At 47.9% G+C, this 18,182-nt stretch overlaps 1 protein-coding gene and 2 pseudogenes across 15 annotated transcripts in view; 2 read left to right on the top strand and 1 right to left on the bottom strand.

The window, feature by feature from the left end:
- The window catches only part of SYTL3 (synaptotagmin like 3), a 122,372-nt gene that overhangs the window by 43,867 nt on the left and 60,323 nt on the right, over positions 1-18,182 (bottom strand). For 9 of the 15 annotated variants that reach the window (XM_054254579.2, XM_054254577.2, XM_054254576.2 and 6 more), the window contains 3 exons: positions 15,596-15,674; positions 11,111-11,235; positions 3,533-3,667 (listed from right to left, as the gene is read on the bottom strand). In XM_054254579.2, the coding sequence (XP_054110554.1) occupies positions 3,533-3,667; positions 11,111-11,235; positions 15,596-15,674 (339 nt within the window). The remainder of the gene's footprint in view (positions 1-3,532; positions 3,668-11,110; positions 11,236-15,595; positions 15,675-18,182) is intronic. The other 6 variants (XM_078370400.1, XM_054254582.2, XM_035297077.3 and 3 more) reach the window with 2 other exon arrangements.
- On the top strand, positions 1,376-1,934 carry LOC144576450 (archaemetzincin-2 pseudogene; annotated as a pseudogene).
- On the top strand, positions 2,584-3,455 carry LOC128931687 (archaemetzincin-2 pseudogene; annotated as a pseudogene).

The following is an 18,182-nucleotide window of genomic DNA, read 5'->3' as shown; positions in this document are numbered from 1 at the left end:
TTCTAAACTTCTAAATGAAAACATGGGAGAGTATCTTCATGACTTGCAGATGGACGAGACACAGACTTAACCATAAAAGAACATGCTGATAAACCAGACTTCATCAAAATTAAAAACAACAAAAATCAATACATCAATATTTATTACTCTCTATATTTATGAAAATGTTCACAATAAGATGTTATAAGAAAGAAAATCCACTCTCAAAGCATAGCAAGGGTTTCCCCAAATCCCAACCTAAGAAAATACCACTTCCAAGCCCTGTTGTCACGTTCTAGTTTCTCTCACAAGGCGGCAGCTCATCCTTCCCCTTGTGTACTGATGTCGTAATAACCATGCCGCACATATCAAGAGTACGTGGGGCCAGGAGTGGTGGCTCATGCCTGTAATCCCAGCTACTCGGGAGGCTGAGGCAGGAGAATCACTTGAACCTGGGAGGCGGAAGTTGCAGTGAGCAGAGATTGCGCTACTGCACTCCAGCCTGGACAACAGAGCAAGACTTTGCCTAAAAAAAAAAAAAAAAAAAAAAGCATACTTGGATGAGGCATGCACGTCAGAACGGCCATGGGAGGTGGGTGGGTGGCCAGGTGGATGAAGATTCCCTCCACAACACTTTTCTGCCCAGGCACCATGTCCATCCTTGTAAGGTAAAAACCTCAGAAGGATGCCTTCTTCCTAACAAAGCCTCATGGCCAAACACATGTTTGACCCATTTAAATGGAAGAATGAAAATTCTAGGCCAGGTGAGGTGGCTCATGCTTATAATCCCAGTATTCTGGGAGGCCAAGGCAGGCAGATCACTTCAGGTCAGGAGTTCGAGACCAGCCTGGCCAAGATGGGAAACCCCTCTATACTAAAAATACAAAAATTAGCCAGACGTGGTGGCATGCACCTGTAATCTCAGCTACTCGGGAGACTGAGACATGAGAATCGCTTGAACCCAGGAGGCAGAGGCTGCAGTGAGCTGAATTGCACCACTGCACTCTAGCCTGGGTGACAGAGCGAGACTCCATCTCAAAAATAAAAATAAAGATGAAAATAATGAGGCTGGGCATGGTGGCTCATGCCTGTAATCCTAGCACTTTGGTAGGATGAGGTGGATGGATCACCAGGTCAGGAATTTGAGACCAGCCTGGCCAACATGGTGAAACCCCATCACTACTAAAAATACAAAAAATTAGCCAAGCATGGTGGTGGGAGCCTGTAATCCCAGCTACTCGGGAGGCTGAGGCAGAAGAATTGCTTGAACCTGGGAAGCGGAGGTTGCAGTGAGCTGAGATTGTGCCGTTGCACTCCAGCCTAGGCAACAGAGTGAGATTCTGGCTCAAAATAAACAAACAAATAAATAATAATAAATAAAGTTATATCTAGGAACACGATGCTAACAGAAAAAAATCTGTCATTATGCAAACAGTACAGCGCTCTCAACAGACACTGAAAACAGCTCTCATCTCAAAGACCCTAGGGCTTGCATCACAGTATGAGAAATGCTGGGGATGCCGGGGAGAACAGTTTGGAATGAACGAAGGCTTCCTGCCAACCAGTGGTCTCTCTGTGGACCCATTACCTTGCATTCCCCATCATATTAAATCACTCCCCACCCAGAGGCTTCTCAAGACTTTGAACAGTTCTTCAGTGGCCCTTACAGAAAGACAGTCTCTCCAAACAAATGCAGTATTTATATTCAGTTCATTGGATCTCTAGGAAACATCAGAATTATCAGTGAAGAATGTATTAAATGGCTCAAGGCCTACTGAGGGGCATATTTCTATGACTTGACAGTAAAATGCCTAGAACTAGTTCCTGTTTCTGCAATGAGGTGTTCCTTTAGAGTCAAAGATAACTCACAGACAAAACTACAAGTTCACGCAGGGGATATCTTGAAGATCTTAAAAAAGAAGAAACCTGGCCAGGACAGTAGCACATGCCTATAATCCCAGCACCTTGGGAGGCCAAGACAGGTGGATCATGAGGTCAGGAGTTCAAGACCAGCCTGGCCAAGATGGTGAAACCCCATCTCTACTAAAAACTACAAAAAGTAGCCAGGCACGGTGGTAGGTGCCTGTAATCCCAGCTACTCAGGAGGCTGAGGCAGGAGAATCACTTGAACCCAGGCAGCAGAGGTTGCAGTGAGCTGAGATTGTGCCACTGAACTAGGCAACAGTTCAGTGCCTGGGCAACAGAGTGAGGCTCCATCTCAAAAAAAAAAAACAAAAACAAATGCAAAAGAAGGAGGGGGGAGGAGGAGGGGGAGGAGGAGGAAGGGGGAGGAGGAAGGGGAGGAGGAGGAGGGGGGAGGAGGAAGGGGAGGAATAGGAGGGGAAGAAGGAGGAGGAGGAGGGGGGAAGGAGGAGGAGGAGAGGGAGGGGGAGGAGGAGGGGGGAGGAGGAGGAGGGGAAGGAGGAGGAGGAGAGGGAGGGGGAGGAGGAGGAGGGGGAGAGGAGAGGGGGAGGGGGAAGAGAGGGGGGAGGGGGAGGAGGAGGAGGAGGAGAGGGGGAGGGGGAGGGGGAGGGGGAGGAGGAGGAGGAGGAGGAGGAGGAGGAGGAGAAACCCAAAGATGCCTTCTGTGTCATGTGAATAACAATGATTGATCTTTACCCAAGAAATTTCTGCAATTTTGTCTTTGGACAGGCCTCTTTGACAGGTGGTGTAGGGATATTCGGCTTTGCTAAGTATGGCAGTGATTTTATAACTTGTGCTATGAAGGCAAAGTGAAGAGGCACCGGAAAACATCTGCTAGTGACTATTCAATTTTTGAAAACTATTACATTCTGGAAAGAATTTGTGTTTCACTATGTTGATCCCGTAAGATTTTAAGCCATGAGATTGGACACACATGTGGACTGTGACACCGCCAGTGGCTTGCGCACCTAACGCGAGGCTCCAACCACTTGGAAGAAGCTAACCAGTACCCTCTTGCCCTGTTTACGCAAGTTGCAGAGTGCGACTGACTTCAGCATTGTAGAAAGCTACAAAGCACTGGGGCAGGGCAGGGAGTGGACTGATGATAAATCTGCGGCACACCTGTAGTAACTCCGAAACACAGGTCTGAGGGTGATGGGACTTACCAAAACCTGCAGGAATCTTTAAAGAATGGAAAGATGGCTGGGCACGGTGGCTCACGCCTGTAATCCCAGCACTTTCGGAAGCTGAGGCAGACAGATCACCTGAGGTCAGGAGTTCGAGACCAGCCTGGCCAACATGGTGAAACCCTATCTCTACTTAAAGCACAAAAATTACCAGGCATGGTGGCGGGCACCTGTAATCCCAGCTACTCAGGAGGCCAAGGCAGGAGACTTGCTTCCACCCAGGAGGTGGAGGTTGCAGTGAGCTGAGATCACGCCACTGCACTCCAGTCTAGGCAACAAGAGCAAGACTCCATGTTTAAAAAAAAAAATAGAAAGATGGATAATAAAATGTCTTGCCATTCTCCAAAAATAAGAACCTTCAAATAGGAGTAATCAAAATAAATACTCATACATTATGATTTCAAACAAACACACACAAAAAAGAGCAGTGGCATGAGACTCACGTGTCTAAAGCCTCCAGAGAATATGGCACTGGGTGCTGGACTGGATGGGAGTTTCACTTGCTTCGATATAGGGTAAGTAGAGCCTTTAGGGTCCTCTTGATTGAGAGGTTTCAGAATATCTGGTGCACTGACCTTCTGAAAAGGAAAAACAAAAATTGATATTATAGTCTGCATCCCAGTTTGGTTTTGTTCAAATGTGGTGGCTTCAGCAAGCAGAGCCTGCATCTATTACTTGATGTTAATATGCAAACTTCTGAATAGGACACACCGCATTTGGTACACACACGTTCGCATGCGCGCGCACGCGCACACACACGCAGGGCCCAGAGACAGACAACATCCAGCTTTGGGACAGTCATGAACAGTGATGGGTAGATTACTCATGCATTACTAGAAGTCTTTCATTTTAGCCTTAATAAATGGTCCTGGCATTTAATCACTGGACATATAATAATTAGCCTGATAAGTAGAGTTTTAGCTCTAACATGCTTATAAAAAGGGATAAATCAAAATATGTCTCTAAATTTTCTAAAAATATTTTGTGAATAGTTGACACTTCTCTTTTACTTATTTATTTATTGAGACAGTCTTGCTCTGTCATCCAGGCTGGAGGCTGGGGTACAGTGACACAATCTTGGCTCACTGCAGCTTCTGTCTCCCGGGTTCATGCATTTCTCCCGCCTCAGCCTCCCAAGTAGCTGGGACTATAGGCACCCGCCACCAGCTGGCTAATTTTTATATTTTTAGTAGAGATGGGATTTCACCATGTTGGCCAGGCTTGCCTCAAACTCCTGACCTCAAGTGATCCACCTGCCTCGGCCTCCCAAAGTGCTGGGATTATATGCGTGGGCCACTGCTCACAGCCAAGTTGATACTTCTATGATGTATACAGCTGTGTCTTCCAGTATGGCAGTCACTAGCCACACATGACTACTTAAATTAACTGAAATCAAACAAAATTAACTCAGCTTCGCAGCTGCCCTATACACAGCAAAGGTTTGGTGGCCACATGCAGCCGTGGTCATTGTTTGGACAGCTCACATAAAGCTCATTCTCATCCCTGAAGAAAAGGTCCATTGGACAGTGCTCACAGAGAGCAAAAAATACAATGGGCAAGGTGGGAAAACTTCTTAATGGAAATACAAAGTTTCCAAATAGAACTCAGAAATACAATAGTTGCCCCATAGTTATAATTTCCAGGAATAAAATACTAAGTGAGAATATGACAGAACAAATGAAAGAAAAGATTACCTCCGAATTATTTATGCTCTCCATCCCCAGAATGCCAACTTAATTGCTACAGACATTTATTTGTTAAGCAACACTATATTCACTCCACCACGCTAAATTCTGGAGGCTGGAAGAGTAGAAGGGGAGGAAGAAAGGAGAGAGGAGAAGATGCAAGATCCATCCTCCAAGGGCTCAGTAGCTAGTAAGAAGACAGACACACCATTCAAATGGAAGCACCAGCCAGTCAGTGGGAAAGAGGCAAGTTTCTTCAGCATGCGAGTATGTGGGGTGGGCTTGAGTGGGGCTGCAATCATCTGAGAGGATGCTGAGGCTGGCTGGGTCAGCCTGGGAGGGGAGGCCTTCCACGTGAACAGCTGGTGATGGTTAAACAGAAAGCACATCCTTAGACCTGCAGACACGTGGACACAGACCACGACGAGTGAGGTTGTCGGAGGAAACACTAAAAGTGTGAGAGAAGTGTCAATCAAAGCCACAGCAAAGAAGCCAGAGGCTGGAAGAGCCAGCAGATCCACTTAGAGGGGTTCAAGAATGAAAGTGTGCCAAACACAGGAAAGCAGAGGAGAAAAACTTATCTGCAGCTAAAGAAAGGCACATTTTACACAACTGCCCATTAAATGGGCAAATGCTAAAAATTATGAAGCTGAGTTTTACAAGATGAAGAGAGTCCTGGAGATGGATGGGGGTGATGGGCGCCCAACATTAGGAAGGTTTTCAATGCCACAAACTAGGCACTTAAAATGGCATAGACAGTAAGTTTTGTGTTATGTGTATTTATTATAAAAATTTTTGAGGAAAAAAGGTACAAAGTTGAGTGTTGGCAAGAGTGCTGGAAAATAGGTGATGCCCTGCTAGTGGCCATGTGAACTGAGCCAACCTCAATGGAGGACAACTTGTCAGCATGAACTAAAAGCCCTAAAAATTTGCAGTTAAAAAGGAATAGCTGGCCCAGCACAGTAGCTCGCGCCTGTAATCCCAGCACTTTGGGAGGCCAAGGTGGGCAGATCACCCAAGGTCAGGAATTTAAGACCAGCCTGGCCATTATGGTGAAACCCCATCTCTACTAAAAATACAAAAATTATCCAGGTGTGGTTGCATGCACCTGTAGCCCCAGCTACTCAGGAGGCTGAGGCAGGAGAATCACTGGAACCCAGGAGGCGCAGGTTGCACTGAGCCAAGATCGTACCACTGCACTCCAGCCTGGGCGACAGAGTGAGATTCCATCTCAAAAAAAAAAAAAAAAAGGAAAAAGAAAGAAAATCATCTTCCTCAGTTCCCCTCCTGAGAGACTGCTCTCCTGATGGTTTTTAGGCATCTTTCCTGTTCAACAGGTGCATGCTTTAATGGCCAATATAGGTCAATACATTCATAACACATACAGTAAAATCCCAGTGGAATGCACAGGAAAGGAGAGGGAAGAATTCACGTCTTGAGGAATCCTGGCCCAGATGCTTAGGTGAGCACTTTTGAAGGGGTGTTTTCAGAGCATGTGGTTCAAACTTAACAGTCAGAGAAGTGGTGTGGAAAATATCCTGAGCTGTTTTCTCAGTTTACATCCCCAAGTCCCCGCGTGGTTTAAAGGAGGGAGGATCACTTGAGCATACGAGTTTGAGACCAGTCTGGGCAACATGGTGAAACCTCATCTCTAGAAAAAAAATACAAAAATTGGCTGGGTGGAGTGATATACACCAGTAGTTCCAGCTACTTGGGGGTGCCGAGGTGGGAGGATCACTTGAGCCCAGGAGGTAAAGGCTGCAATGAGCCATGTTTGTGCCACTGCACTCCAGCCTGGGTGACAAAGTGAGACCCTGTCTCCAAGTAAAAAATAAGGAAAGCTATCTACTACTTCTGTGCCTCAGTGTAGCCATTTGCAAGGTGGGCACCAACATCCCCTACTTCCAAAGCAGGGGCACCATGCTCTATAATTAATGCTGGCAAGATGCTCCAACGTGCTCTGATGAAATGAGAGGAATTTTGGTGAGCTCCCCAGCTAAGACATGTGAACTACAGTCTGACGAATGTTTTGTTTAAACATGTACTCCTGGACCAGGTCAGTGGCTCACACCTGTAATCCCAGCACTTTGGGAGGCTGAGGCAGGAGGATCAATTGAGCTCAGGAGTTTGAGACCAGCCTAGGCAACTCAGCAAAGCCCGTATCTACTAAAAATCAAAAAATTAGCTAGGTGTGGTGGTACATGCCTGTAATCCTATCTACCCAGGAGGCTGAGGCACGAAAATCACCTGAACCAGGGAGGCAGAGGTTGCAGTGAGCAGAGATTGCGCCACTGCACTCCAGCCTGGGCAACAGAGTGAGACTCTATCTCAAAAATAAATAAATAAAGATATACTCCTTATATTTCAACCCAATAGTTATTTGGCATTTATAGATCACACTATGATGGCTGAGTACTTTATAAACATTTGGCTAAATTGTCCCTTAAAACAGCCATATCTGCCTGGGCATGGTGGCTCACACCTGTAATCCCAGCACTTTGTGAGGCCTAGGTGAGAGGACCGCTTGAGCCTAGCAGTTTGAGACCAGCCTGGGCAACATAGTGAGACCTCATCTTTACTAAAAATAAAAATAAAATAAATCAGCCAGGCACGGTGCCACATCCCTGTAGTCTCAGCTACATGGAAGGCTGAGGTAGGAGGATCGACTGCGCGTGGGAGATCAAGGCTACAGTGACTCATGAGAGCACCACTGCATTCCAGCCTGGGAAACAGAACAAGACTCAGTCTCAAAACGAAACAAAGAAATCAACAAACCCAGCCACATCCTCAATTAAGGTGGGAGAGAGAAGTCCTGCAGAAAGCTGTAAGCATGTCCCGCCAAGAACGTGGCTGAGCAGTGGAACAGGCATACGATGTCCACTGGATGGGCTGTCTCCCCACCGCCTCCCCTGCACCCACCACTTCTGTCCCTGAGCTTCCTTGGCCCATCAGACAACCCTGGTAAGACTGAGCCATGTGCCCGGGCAGGCTCTGGGCCATGTGCACGTGCAGCAGGGGAGGGGCCCTGCCAAGGACTCACAGGCCATCCTCAGGCAAAACACCACAAGCCCAGCCTGCAGTATGTGGGATGTGCCACCACACAGCACATCACAGTGCAAATGAGAAATGCATCCCAGCTCTGGGACATGGGCAGGGTGTGGTTGGTTTCTGGAGCAGGTTCCACCTAGCTATTGGTCATCTCTTTGCCCCAGTGTCCCATCTTTAATGGGGACAGGAACAGTGCAAGCCTCACAAGGCTGTCTTAAGGATGACAAAGGCTAAATATAAAGCCCTCTACAGGGCATTACGCCAAGAACAATGCCAGGCACCTGCTTAGCCCGAAGTTGGTGTCAGCCTGAGTGGTTTCCTATGACTCAGGCGAGTAAGAGAATTACTCATCCTTCCACACTCCCCATCCTGAATGCTCTTTCTCAGCAGTCCTCATTTGTCCTTATGTCAAGATAGAGTTTAGAAGTCAGAGGCAAATCCCGGGTCTGTTCCTGGCTCTATCTTTCATTCACTATGTGACATTAGACACGTTGGCCAACTTCTCACTAAAACTCAATTTTTTTTTTTTTTTTTTAAGATGGAGTTTCATTCTTGTCACCAAGGCTAGAGTGCAATGGCACGATCTCGGCTTTCTGCAGCCTCCACCTCCTGGGTTCAAGCGATTCTCCTGCCTTAGTCTCCCAAGTAGCTGGGATTACAGGAGCCTGCCATCACGCCCAGCTAATTTTTGTATTTTGAGTAAAGACAGGGTTTTGCCATGTTGGCCAGGCTGGTGTCGAACTCCCTAACTCAAGTAATCCACCCACCTCAACTTCTCAAAGTGCTGGGATTACAGACATGAGCCACAATGCCTGGCCAGTTTTTTTTTTAATTTTTTTGAGACGGAGTCTTGCTCTGTTGCCAGGTGCCAGGCTGGAGTGCAATGGCGCGATCTCAGCTCAATGCAACCTCCGCCTCCCAGGTTCAATCAATTCTCCTGCCTCAGCCTCCCAAGTAGCTGGGATTACAGGTACATACCACCATGTCCAGCTAATTTTTGTATTTTTAGTAGAGATGGGGTTTCACCATGTTGGCCAGGATAGTCCCGATCTCTTGACCTTGTGATCTGCCCATCTCGGCCTCCCAAAGTGCTGGGATTATAGGCGTGAGCCACCGCGCCCGGCATTTTTAATTTATTATTATTATTTGAGACAGGGTTTCATTATGTCACCCAGGCTGGAATGCAGTGTTGAAATTATGACTCACTGTAGCCTTGACCTCCCGGACTCAAATGATCCTCCCGCTCAGTGTCTCAAGTAGCTAGGATTATAGGCTTGCATCACCATACCTGGCCAATATTCATATTTCTGTAGAAACAGGGTTTCCCCATATTGCCCAGGCTGGTCTCGAACTCCTTGGCTTAGGCAATCTGCCAGACTCAGCTTCCCAAAGTGCTGGGATTACAGGCATAAACTACACAGCTCGGCCAGTCTTTACTATGGGAGGAACAATATCTATCTCAGTATTTTTCTAAGAGTTAAATGTAATCAAGTAGGTAAGAAAAAAACACTGTCACCATGTGTGGCACACAGAGCTTCAGAAGTGGCTGCTCACCTTCTCTTCTGCCTGTTTCACCAGGAGAAGGAGTGATCCCTGGAGGGAGTTCGGATGGCACTTCTGTAGACCCCAGGAAGCTGGCATGAGCTGACACTTACTTGTTTGTGTTTTAGAATTTCAAACACCTACCAAATACATTTCAAACCGTCTAGACGCCTCCCTCCTAAAGTGTGGTCTGAGCACAGCACAGACTTTGCCAGATCCCAGGAGCTCACCAGAAATGCACCGGAGGTCCCTCATCTCACACCCAACCCGTAGCTACCAGCTTGGAATCTGCATTTTAAGAGCCCCAGTGGGGCCATATGTGGTGGCTCACGCCTGTAATCCCACCACTTCGGAAGGCTGAGGCAGGAGATCACCTGAGGTTGGGAGTTCAAGATCAGCCTGACCAACATGGAGAAACCCTGTTTCTAATATAAAAATTAGCTGGGCATGGTGGCTGGCACCTGTAACCCCAACTACTTGGGAGGCTGAGGCAGGAGAATCACTTGAACTCTTGGGAGTTCCAAGAAACACTTGGGAGGCGGAGGTTGCAGTGAGCTGAGATTGCACCACTGCACTCCTGCCCCAGTGATTCCCACACTCATAAGAGCTCAGTCCACTTTTGGCTATTACAACCTTGGGCATGTGACTGAATCTCTCTAAGCCCCCATCTCTTTACATGTAAAATGACACTGCATGCAATACCTACCTGAGAGGGTGGTTATAAAGATAAAATGAGATAGTCAAGCTTTTAGTACAGAGTCCAGCATATCATAGTAAATGCTGGCAATTTAGATAAAATATTTAGATGATTTAGATAGCAAATCAGATATATTATCTCATGACATATTCACAAAAGCCCAGTGCCGTGGACAGAACAGGTGTTAATGATCATCTTCATTTTACAGAGGGAACACTGGGCTCCACTGGGAAGCAGGACGTGAACTCTCAAGATGGTACGTACAAGTTCCAGCAGGAGAGGGAGGCTGACCTCACACCCTCGCCCAAAGGACAGTCTGGGGGGCGGGGGGCAGCTTGAACGGAGTCCACAGCAGCAGAGAAGGGACACCAGTTCTGTCCAGCCAACCAGAGCAGTCACATAGACTCTGTGAGGCACAGTGGGTGGTACCTGGCCAGCCAAGGCACCTCAGCTGACGGAGAATGCAGGCTTTCCCATCTTAAGGTTGGCTTTCTCTCATACCCGAAGCATATGCTCCAGGCTGGGTTAGTCCCGGTGGAAAGGTGGGATAATTATTTCCCTAGAACCTTTATCAGGGGAGCTCTCACTTGTGGTGTGGACAGCGTGGGAAGAGCGCCCTGCAGGCTTGCTCGTATCTAAGTTTTCAGTGGTTTCCATCAGAGGCCAGGACAGATTTTAGTCAAAGGCTGCGGGTCTTCCAGACTCCAGGGCTAACTTGGCAGGTGTGGGCCCAGCAGGAAGTCCCTGGGCTTTGGTATGGCCTTGAAGCCAGCAGGGAGCTCTATGGACACGGAGGAGCCGCAGGGGCTTGTGATTAGGTGGAAGCCTTTTCCTGTCTGAATAGTTTCGCAGACTCACCTTGAATCCTGACCTGCCTTGGGCCAGACCTGCCCACATAGAGGCGCTGACTGATAATTATCTTTTTCTAACAGCTTACGGTTTTTCCACAAAACAAAAGAAAACATAAATCTACAGAGAAGGCAAGCTAGAAAGTCCTGTAAGACAACATGAAGGCGATCAGCGTGGAGGCTTTGCGGGGCTCAGGGTACCCTGGTGGTGACGTTGACCGCCGTGTCAGACTGGCTCCGTCTCTCTGTCTGGCCTGAACACTGCCCGGGGCCTGTGGTAAGAAGATGCTTCTCAGAAGTCATGTCATTCTGGGACTTGGAGAGCTCTAAAAAAGCAAACACAAGGGTTGACGACGGGTGGGAACATGCAGCTTTGCTGACTTGTGGGAGCCTCTTCTGGGGCTCCCTGAACCCACAGACAGTGGGTCTGAAGGTCCCAAGAGGGCAAAGCATGGAGAAGCAAGGGCAACACATCCCCCACCAAGTGCAGAGGCACCAGGGGCAGGGGGTGGCAGACACTGGGTGCTGGACCAGGGCAGAAGAGGGCTGGCTTCCTTCCAGGTCCCACTGAGGTCACCCAGGCCACGGTCAGGGTGAGAGTTGAAGGGAAACCTTCCACCCAAGCTCCTCTGCATTCCGAGTCACATATATGAGTGCACCCTCGTCCAAACACGAAGACAGCAGCCTACCACACAAGCCGGCTTCCTAGGAGCTCCTTACAAAGATGTTACAATTAACACTTACTGTGACTCTTTGAAGAGCGGTAAAAATAAGATTTGGGGTGTCCTCATAACAATGATAGTAAGCAAACCCTGAAAAGATGGCTCTAAAAAAATGGGTTTCATTTTTACAGTAAAATAGTGGCCTAGAATAAAGATGAATAAAGGTGGCAGGAAGGACACCACAGACAGAAGTGAGAGAACCGCCTTAAAGATGGTTTCATTTTCCCTTGAGAACCCCATTCCTCCAAACGTGAACCTTAAAACTGTCTCTAGAGCTGTGCTGCTAGTAGACAAACAATGCAAGCCACACACGTAAGTTTAAATATTATAGTGGCCACATTAAAAAAGTAAAAAGAAACAGGTAACATTAAGTCTATTTTATTTATTTTTGAGAATAAGTCTTGCTCTGTCACCCAAGCTGGGGTGCAATGATATGATCTCTGCTCACCACAACCTCTGCCTCTTGGGTTCAAGTGATTCTCCTGCCTCAGCCTCCCAAGTAGCTGGGATTACAGGCGCCTGCCACCACACCCAGCTATTTTTTGTATTTTTATTAGACACAGGGTTTTACCATGTTGGCCAGGCTGGTCTCGAACTCCTGAGCTCAAGTGATCTACCTACCTCGGCCTCCCAAAGTACTGGGATTACAGGCATGAGCCACCACACACAGCCAAATTAATTTTAATTCTGTATTTAGTTTAACACAATATATCCAAAATATTATTAAAACATGTCATTGATATTAAAGTTATCCATGAAATATTTTACCTTTGTTTTATTCCAAGCCTCTGAAACCCAGTGTGTTTCAATTTGGTAGTGCATCTTGCAGCCATATTTCAGGGGCTCAAGAGCGACACGTGCTTAGAGGCCACTGCAACGGGCAGCACGGCTCTCAACCCCTCTGGCTGGCCTCAGATCCACTCCTTGGGATGTCATATTGCTTGAGTCCTCTGTCCTCTCACTATTTATCAGTTCTCTCCCGCCTGCACTGCCCAGGAGCGAGTCTGTGGTGTCTCTTTCCTCTACAGAGGGAAATTCAACACAGGTACCCGGAAACTGCTGGGGTGTCCAGCTTTTCCACCAGGATGCCTCCTAGCCTCCCCTGAGAGCAATGCCATCCCCACATCCTCAAAGCGACCATCCAGAAACACTGGGTGTCTTTTTAAGGCAGCAGCTCCCAGGCACTAGCACGCACCAGGTCCTCAAAGTGGACAAAGTAAAAGCCATGCTCAGACGGCCAGTCCCGGCCCGCACTGTGAGGCCGTCGAAGCCACGCCCAGACGGCCAGTCCCGGCCCGCACTGTGAGGCTTGAGGGGCGCTGATTTCTAAGCCCTAAGGAAGAACTGGCCCCCAGCAATTTCTTAGTGCCCACCCCAAAGCCTGGGCCTATTTGGGCCATTTAAAGTTCAGAGGCAAGGGGAGAGGATGAGCCTTCCTGAGAATTCGGGCTCTAAGAAATAGGCTTATAGGTCAGTATTAATGGGGGACAAAGGATAAGGAAGAGAAAGAAATGCAGGCTGCTCCTGAGTAAGACCAGTTTTCTCATTTCTTCTTCCTCCTTCTAAGGGGGACTACAATGCCGACATCTTCTAGAAAGGTACTGGTCATAGACAGGCTCAATCACTCACTTCCTCCTGCTGGTTTGACTTCACTGGGCAGCCGCAGCAGCCAGAGGTCGTCATTCCAGGTCAGCTTTCAAAACCTCTCATGGACAAGGCCTCCCTTCAGCGCCTGGCTCAGCGCAAAGTCTGGGCTCTCCCCAGCCTCTCCTCGCAGACCTCAAGTACCAATCTCCCTTCCTCCCCTCAGAAGGAGGCTCCCCTCGGCACCCACTTCGTGGGGAAACAGGCAGCCAAAAAGATCACAGGGCATGAGAAGAAGATCTCAAAACCCAAAGAAATGGGAGTCAGTGCCTACAGGATGCCAGATGTCCTGTGGCAGAGATGGGAGGAGGGCGTGTGTGGTCACGTGTCCTGTCCATATACAACTAGGGGAAGCATTCGGGAAAGGCCAGAGGCCAAGCATCACTCCCAGGAGCCAGAAAGCTGGGGTTTTCTCTCTGCCTCTGGGCTGAGGGTGTGTGTGTGTGTGTGTGTGTTTGTGTGTGTGTGTGTGTGTGTGTGTCTGCGCGCACACACATGCACACGCAGGTTATAAGGTTTCGGTCACTCCCCATATCTGAGGATGCTTGCTGCTTTGCTCTTGTGAATTTCCCCACACCCCACGCAGAGACTAGCTCTAGTTGTCCACCTGGGTATTACGCTGGTTAGCCTCAAGTGTGTGAGCAGGTGCACAGGCCAGGCTAACGGATGGCTGTTGGACAGCTGTGAGCATATCCAGTGCACCTGTGTGTAGGGCTGGGGTGTCCAGGAAGGCACCTGTGTGCTGATGCGTGTGTCCCACTTCTCTGGATTTCGGTGGCTGAGGGATGACAAGGTCGGGGCTAACGCCAAGGCACTGATCCTACAGTGGCAGTGGTGGGAGACAATTTACAGAAGCCACATAGACTTGGAGAAGGGCTGTGCATCTAGAAAGACATACAGACAAGGGTGGACTAGCACCTACTAGGTATGGGTGGGTAAATAGCTCCCGCAAGAGAACAGGAAGCTGGGACAGCTGGAAAGTCCATTCCAGGCCGAGGGGCACAGAGCGGGGGTACTGTCAGACAGCCCAGCAGGCTGGGAGCAGTGGTTTTTAAGTCACCAAGTGCTCTTGGCAAACAGGTCCATGAAATTCAGTTGCTTCCTCCCTCTGAACACGAAAGGAACGGATCATTGCAGAGACAGTCACTGTTTCTGCTCACCTGAAGAGCAGCACTTTGATGTCCATTGTCATCATGTGACAGCTGAGACAGGGCTCATGAGGAATTAATTCAGACAACTAATTAAAGTCACATAAAGAGACTGCCTCAGAGCCAAGAGCAGCCCTGACACCATCTGCATGCAACTGCAGAAAAGCGGATGATGAAGAGAAACTGAGCAGAAACACAGTGAAAGAGAAATCTGTGCCTAAGGACCCTTGAGCCCACTAAGGACATTTTCTAAACACCTGACCGGCCCTGGGCATCGTAGGAGGCATGAGAAAGGGTCTGTTCTCCAGGACTGGCATTTTAAGATAAGCAGAGAAAAAATTATCTGAGCAAAAAGAACACTGAAAGACACAAGATTCCAGTCGGAAGTGGTTCTGGTTACGTGCGCCTGCAGATGACAGGATTACTGCTAACCGAGGAAAATAGTTACCCAGGAGAAAAGGAGAAAGGCGAAGTCATTCCATGCAGATGATAGATACTGGGCCCCAACGGCCTGAAAGGTTCTGGTCTTAGATTCCCTGAAATTGCACCTTTTTTTGAGATGGAATCTTTCTCTGTCACCCAGGCTGGAGTGCAGTGGTGTGATCTTGGCTCACTGTAACCTCCGCCTCCTGGGTTCAAGTGATTCTCCTGCCTCAGCCTTCACAGAAGCTGGGATTACAGGCACCCGCCATCACGCCCGGCTAATTTTTGTACTTTTTAGTGGGGACGGGGTTTCACCACGTTGGCCAAGCTGGTCTCAAACTCCTGATTTCAAGTGATCCACCCACCTTTTGGCCTCCAAAAGTGTTGGGATTAGAGGTATGAGCCACCAAGCCTGGCCCTGAAATTGTATCGTTACGCTTTCTCTGTTGGTCCTCAGGGAAGTCTAAGCTCCTTTGCCCATGATGCTGAGCTGGGCAGGTTTTGGCAAGAGTAGGGGAAACTGAGCCAGCCTTGTGGACTGAAATGGCATCTCCCTTCCCACAAGGAACCAGGCGCCTGTTCTGTTGGGAAAGAGACGAAGGTCTGGGTGCTGTGGCTTTCCCCAGGGTCCAGAGACAAAGTGAGTGGCCTGAGGGACAGTGCCCACCAAGGTCACCAGCCAGGCCCTGGCCAGTGGGCTCAGCTGGCCTGGAGGTGGTGGGAAAACACATCATGAAGCATGCACTTACTTTTCACGTGGGTGGCAAGAGACAGAAACAAATTTTCCATGGACTTATTAAATCCTCTAAACTGACCAAGTTCCTGTAACTAAAACAGAGACAGAAGGAGAGAATGAGAGTTATGCTCAATGACTTGTGTTTGCCTCAGCAGTGCTCAGGCTGCCAACCCTAAAACACTGGCCTGTGGGTGTGTGGGCATGGTGCTTGGGGTACAGGTGAGCGTGGGTGTGTGCATGCAGGCCTGGAGGGGAACGGCAGTCTTCCCCAGGGCTTGGCATCCTTTTTACTCAGCATCTCTGCCTGCTTTTGACATTCACATTGAAGGAGCATTATCAACGGGTTGTTGACAAGATGTCAAGTACCCCTTGGAAATGATGCCTGGCATTTCACTGGCTCACAGACTGTACTCAAGGAAATTACTGCTTGTTTACCCTCTTTTCTCCTGTGGCCCCAGCCTAACTCTCTGCAGAAGGGATGTCAACAGAGGCAGAAAGCGAGTGGCACAGGAGAGGGCAATGGCAAAAGCTACAAGGTGACCAGGCAGGAGCTGAGGGGCTCCATTTCCCAAAGCAGAAGAGAAGAAAAAGGAGATCAAAATAACAGAAAGGAGATCGCTTCTCTCTCCGGGTCCCATCCATTCGTCCGTCCATCCAACCATCTAGCACCAAACATCCATCCATCTTACCATCCATCCAATCATCCATCTGTCCAATAAATGCATCTTGAGCATGTAGGTACTGGAACAACTCTGGAGAATTTACAATTTCAAGGAAAAAGTAGAGCAGGATTTTGAAGGTCACCCCCGAGTCTCAGTTTGAAATGGAAAAAGAATGTATGCGATTCTTCTCCCTTATTAGCATTATATATTTTGGGGTTTGGATCATAATCTCAAAGACACAGTCTCAAATGCCGTCACCCCAAATGTTGAAAGATCAACACAAAATCCCTAAAGATTAAAATTCCTGAAGTCTAAATTCCTAACATCAAAAACCCCCAAAATCCCAATTACAGGACAGTTGCATCATATTAGGGGGACCTGTTACCTTGTTACCATCTTTATTAATTTAAGTATGACTTAAGAAGCCCCTATGGGTATGAGGTTGACAAGAGGTGGACTCATGGACTTAATTAATGACACCTTAATTTTAGGCATCCATTTGACTGGATTCAGGAATATTTAGAAACCTGGTAAGGCATTATTCTGGGTGTGTCTGTGAGGGTGTTGCCAGAGGAGATTAGTGTGAGTCTGAGATGATTAGGTTAGAAAGATCTGCCCACAATATCAGCAGGCACCATCTACTCAACCAGGAGCCCAAGAGCAAATACAGAAAGTGAATTGGTTTCTGAGAGCTGGAACAGACTTTTATTCTTCTGCCTTGAACATGAGAACTCCAGGCTGATTGGCCACTGGACTCCAGGACTTAGACCAGAGGCTCCCTGGGTCCTGAGTCTTTGCAATGAGAGTAATATTATCAGAGGTATGTGAACCACAGCAACTCCATCTTGAATTGGGGCTAGGTAAAATGAGGCTGAGACCTACTGGGCTGCATTCCCAGATGATTACAACATTCTAAGTCACAGCATTAGACAGGAGGTCAGCACAAGACACACGTCACAAAGACCTTGTTGATAAAACAGGCTGCAGTAAAGAAGCCGCTAAAACCCACCAAAGACAATCTGGTGACCCGAGTAACCTCTGGTCGTCCTCACTGCTACAATCCCACCAGCGCCATGACAGTTTACAAATGCCATGGCAACATCAGGAAGTCACCCTATATAATCTAAAAAAGGGGGGGCATGAATACTCCACCCCCTGTTTAGTATATCATTATATCCTTGAGAAATAACCATAAAAATGAGCAACTAACAGCTCTCAGGGCTGTTCTGTCTATGGAGTAGCCATTCTTTTTTTTTTTTTTTTTTTTTTTTTTGAGATGGAGTCTTGCTCTTGTGGCCCAGGCTGCAGTGCAATAGCATGATCTCAGTGTATTGAAACCTCTGCCTCCCAGGTTCAAGCGATTCTCCTGCCTCAGCCTCCCAAGTAGCTGGGACTACAGGCACCACACCCAGCTCATTTTTGCATTTTTAGTAGAAACGGAGTTTCACCATGTTGTCCAGGCTTGTCTCAAACTCCTGACCTTGTGATCCGCCCACCTCAGTCTCCCAAAGTGCTGAGCTTACAGGCGTGAGCCACCACGCCCAGCCGATGTTATGAATTTCATCTGCATCATTTCCTATGCTGGAGGTAAAAATTGCACAGAGACTTTTAGAATTTTGTGTTATGCATTTTTTTCTGCAAATTGACTCCATGGAAGTACATTACAACATGACTTTGACATGTACATAAAAATGTTGGTATTTCCTCAGTAAGTGAAGAAATCTCCTTTTTGTGCATCTGTATTTGCAAAAGATACAATTTCTTGAAATCTCAGCCGTTTGGGTGACTGCATATGCAATGGTGACCCACAGTGGTTTTTGATGCATCTCGTCAAATGACTGTTTGAAAAGTACCTTCTTTGTTCATGACAATATTTCAGTTACGAAGCTGGATCTGCACACCACCAGCCACAGTAACATGTTTCTGCATTTCCCTTTC

The sequence above is a fragment of the Callithrix jacchus genome, chromosome 4 (genome assembly GCF_049354715.1).
Source record: "Callithrix jacchus isolate 240 chromosome 4, calJac240_pri, whole genome shotgun sequence".
Classification (NCBI taxonomy): Eukaryota; Metazoa; Chordata; class Mammalia; order Primates; family Cebidae; genus Callithrix; species Callithrix jacchus.
This window is presented reverse-complemented; position numbering and strand designations above follow the sequence as displayed.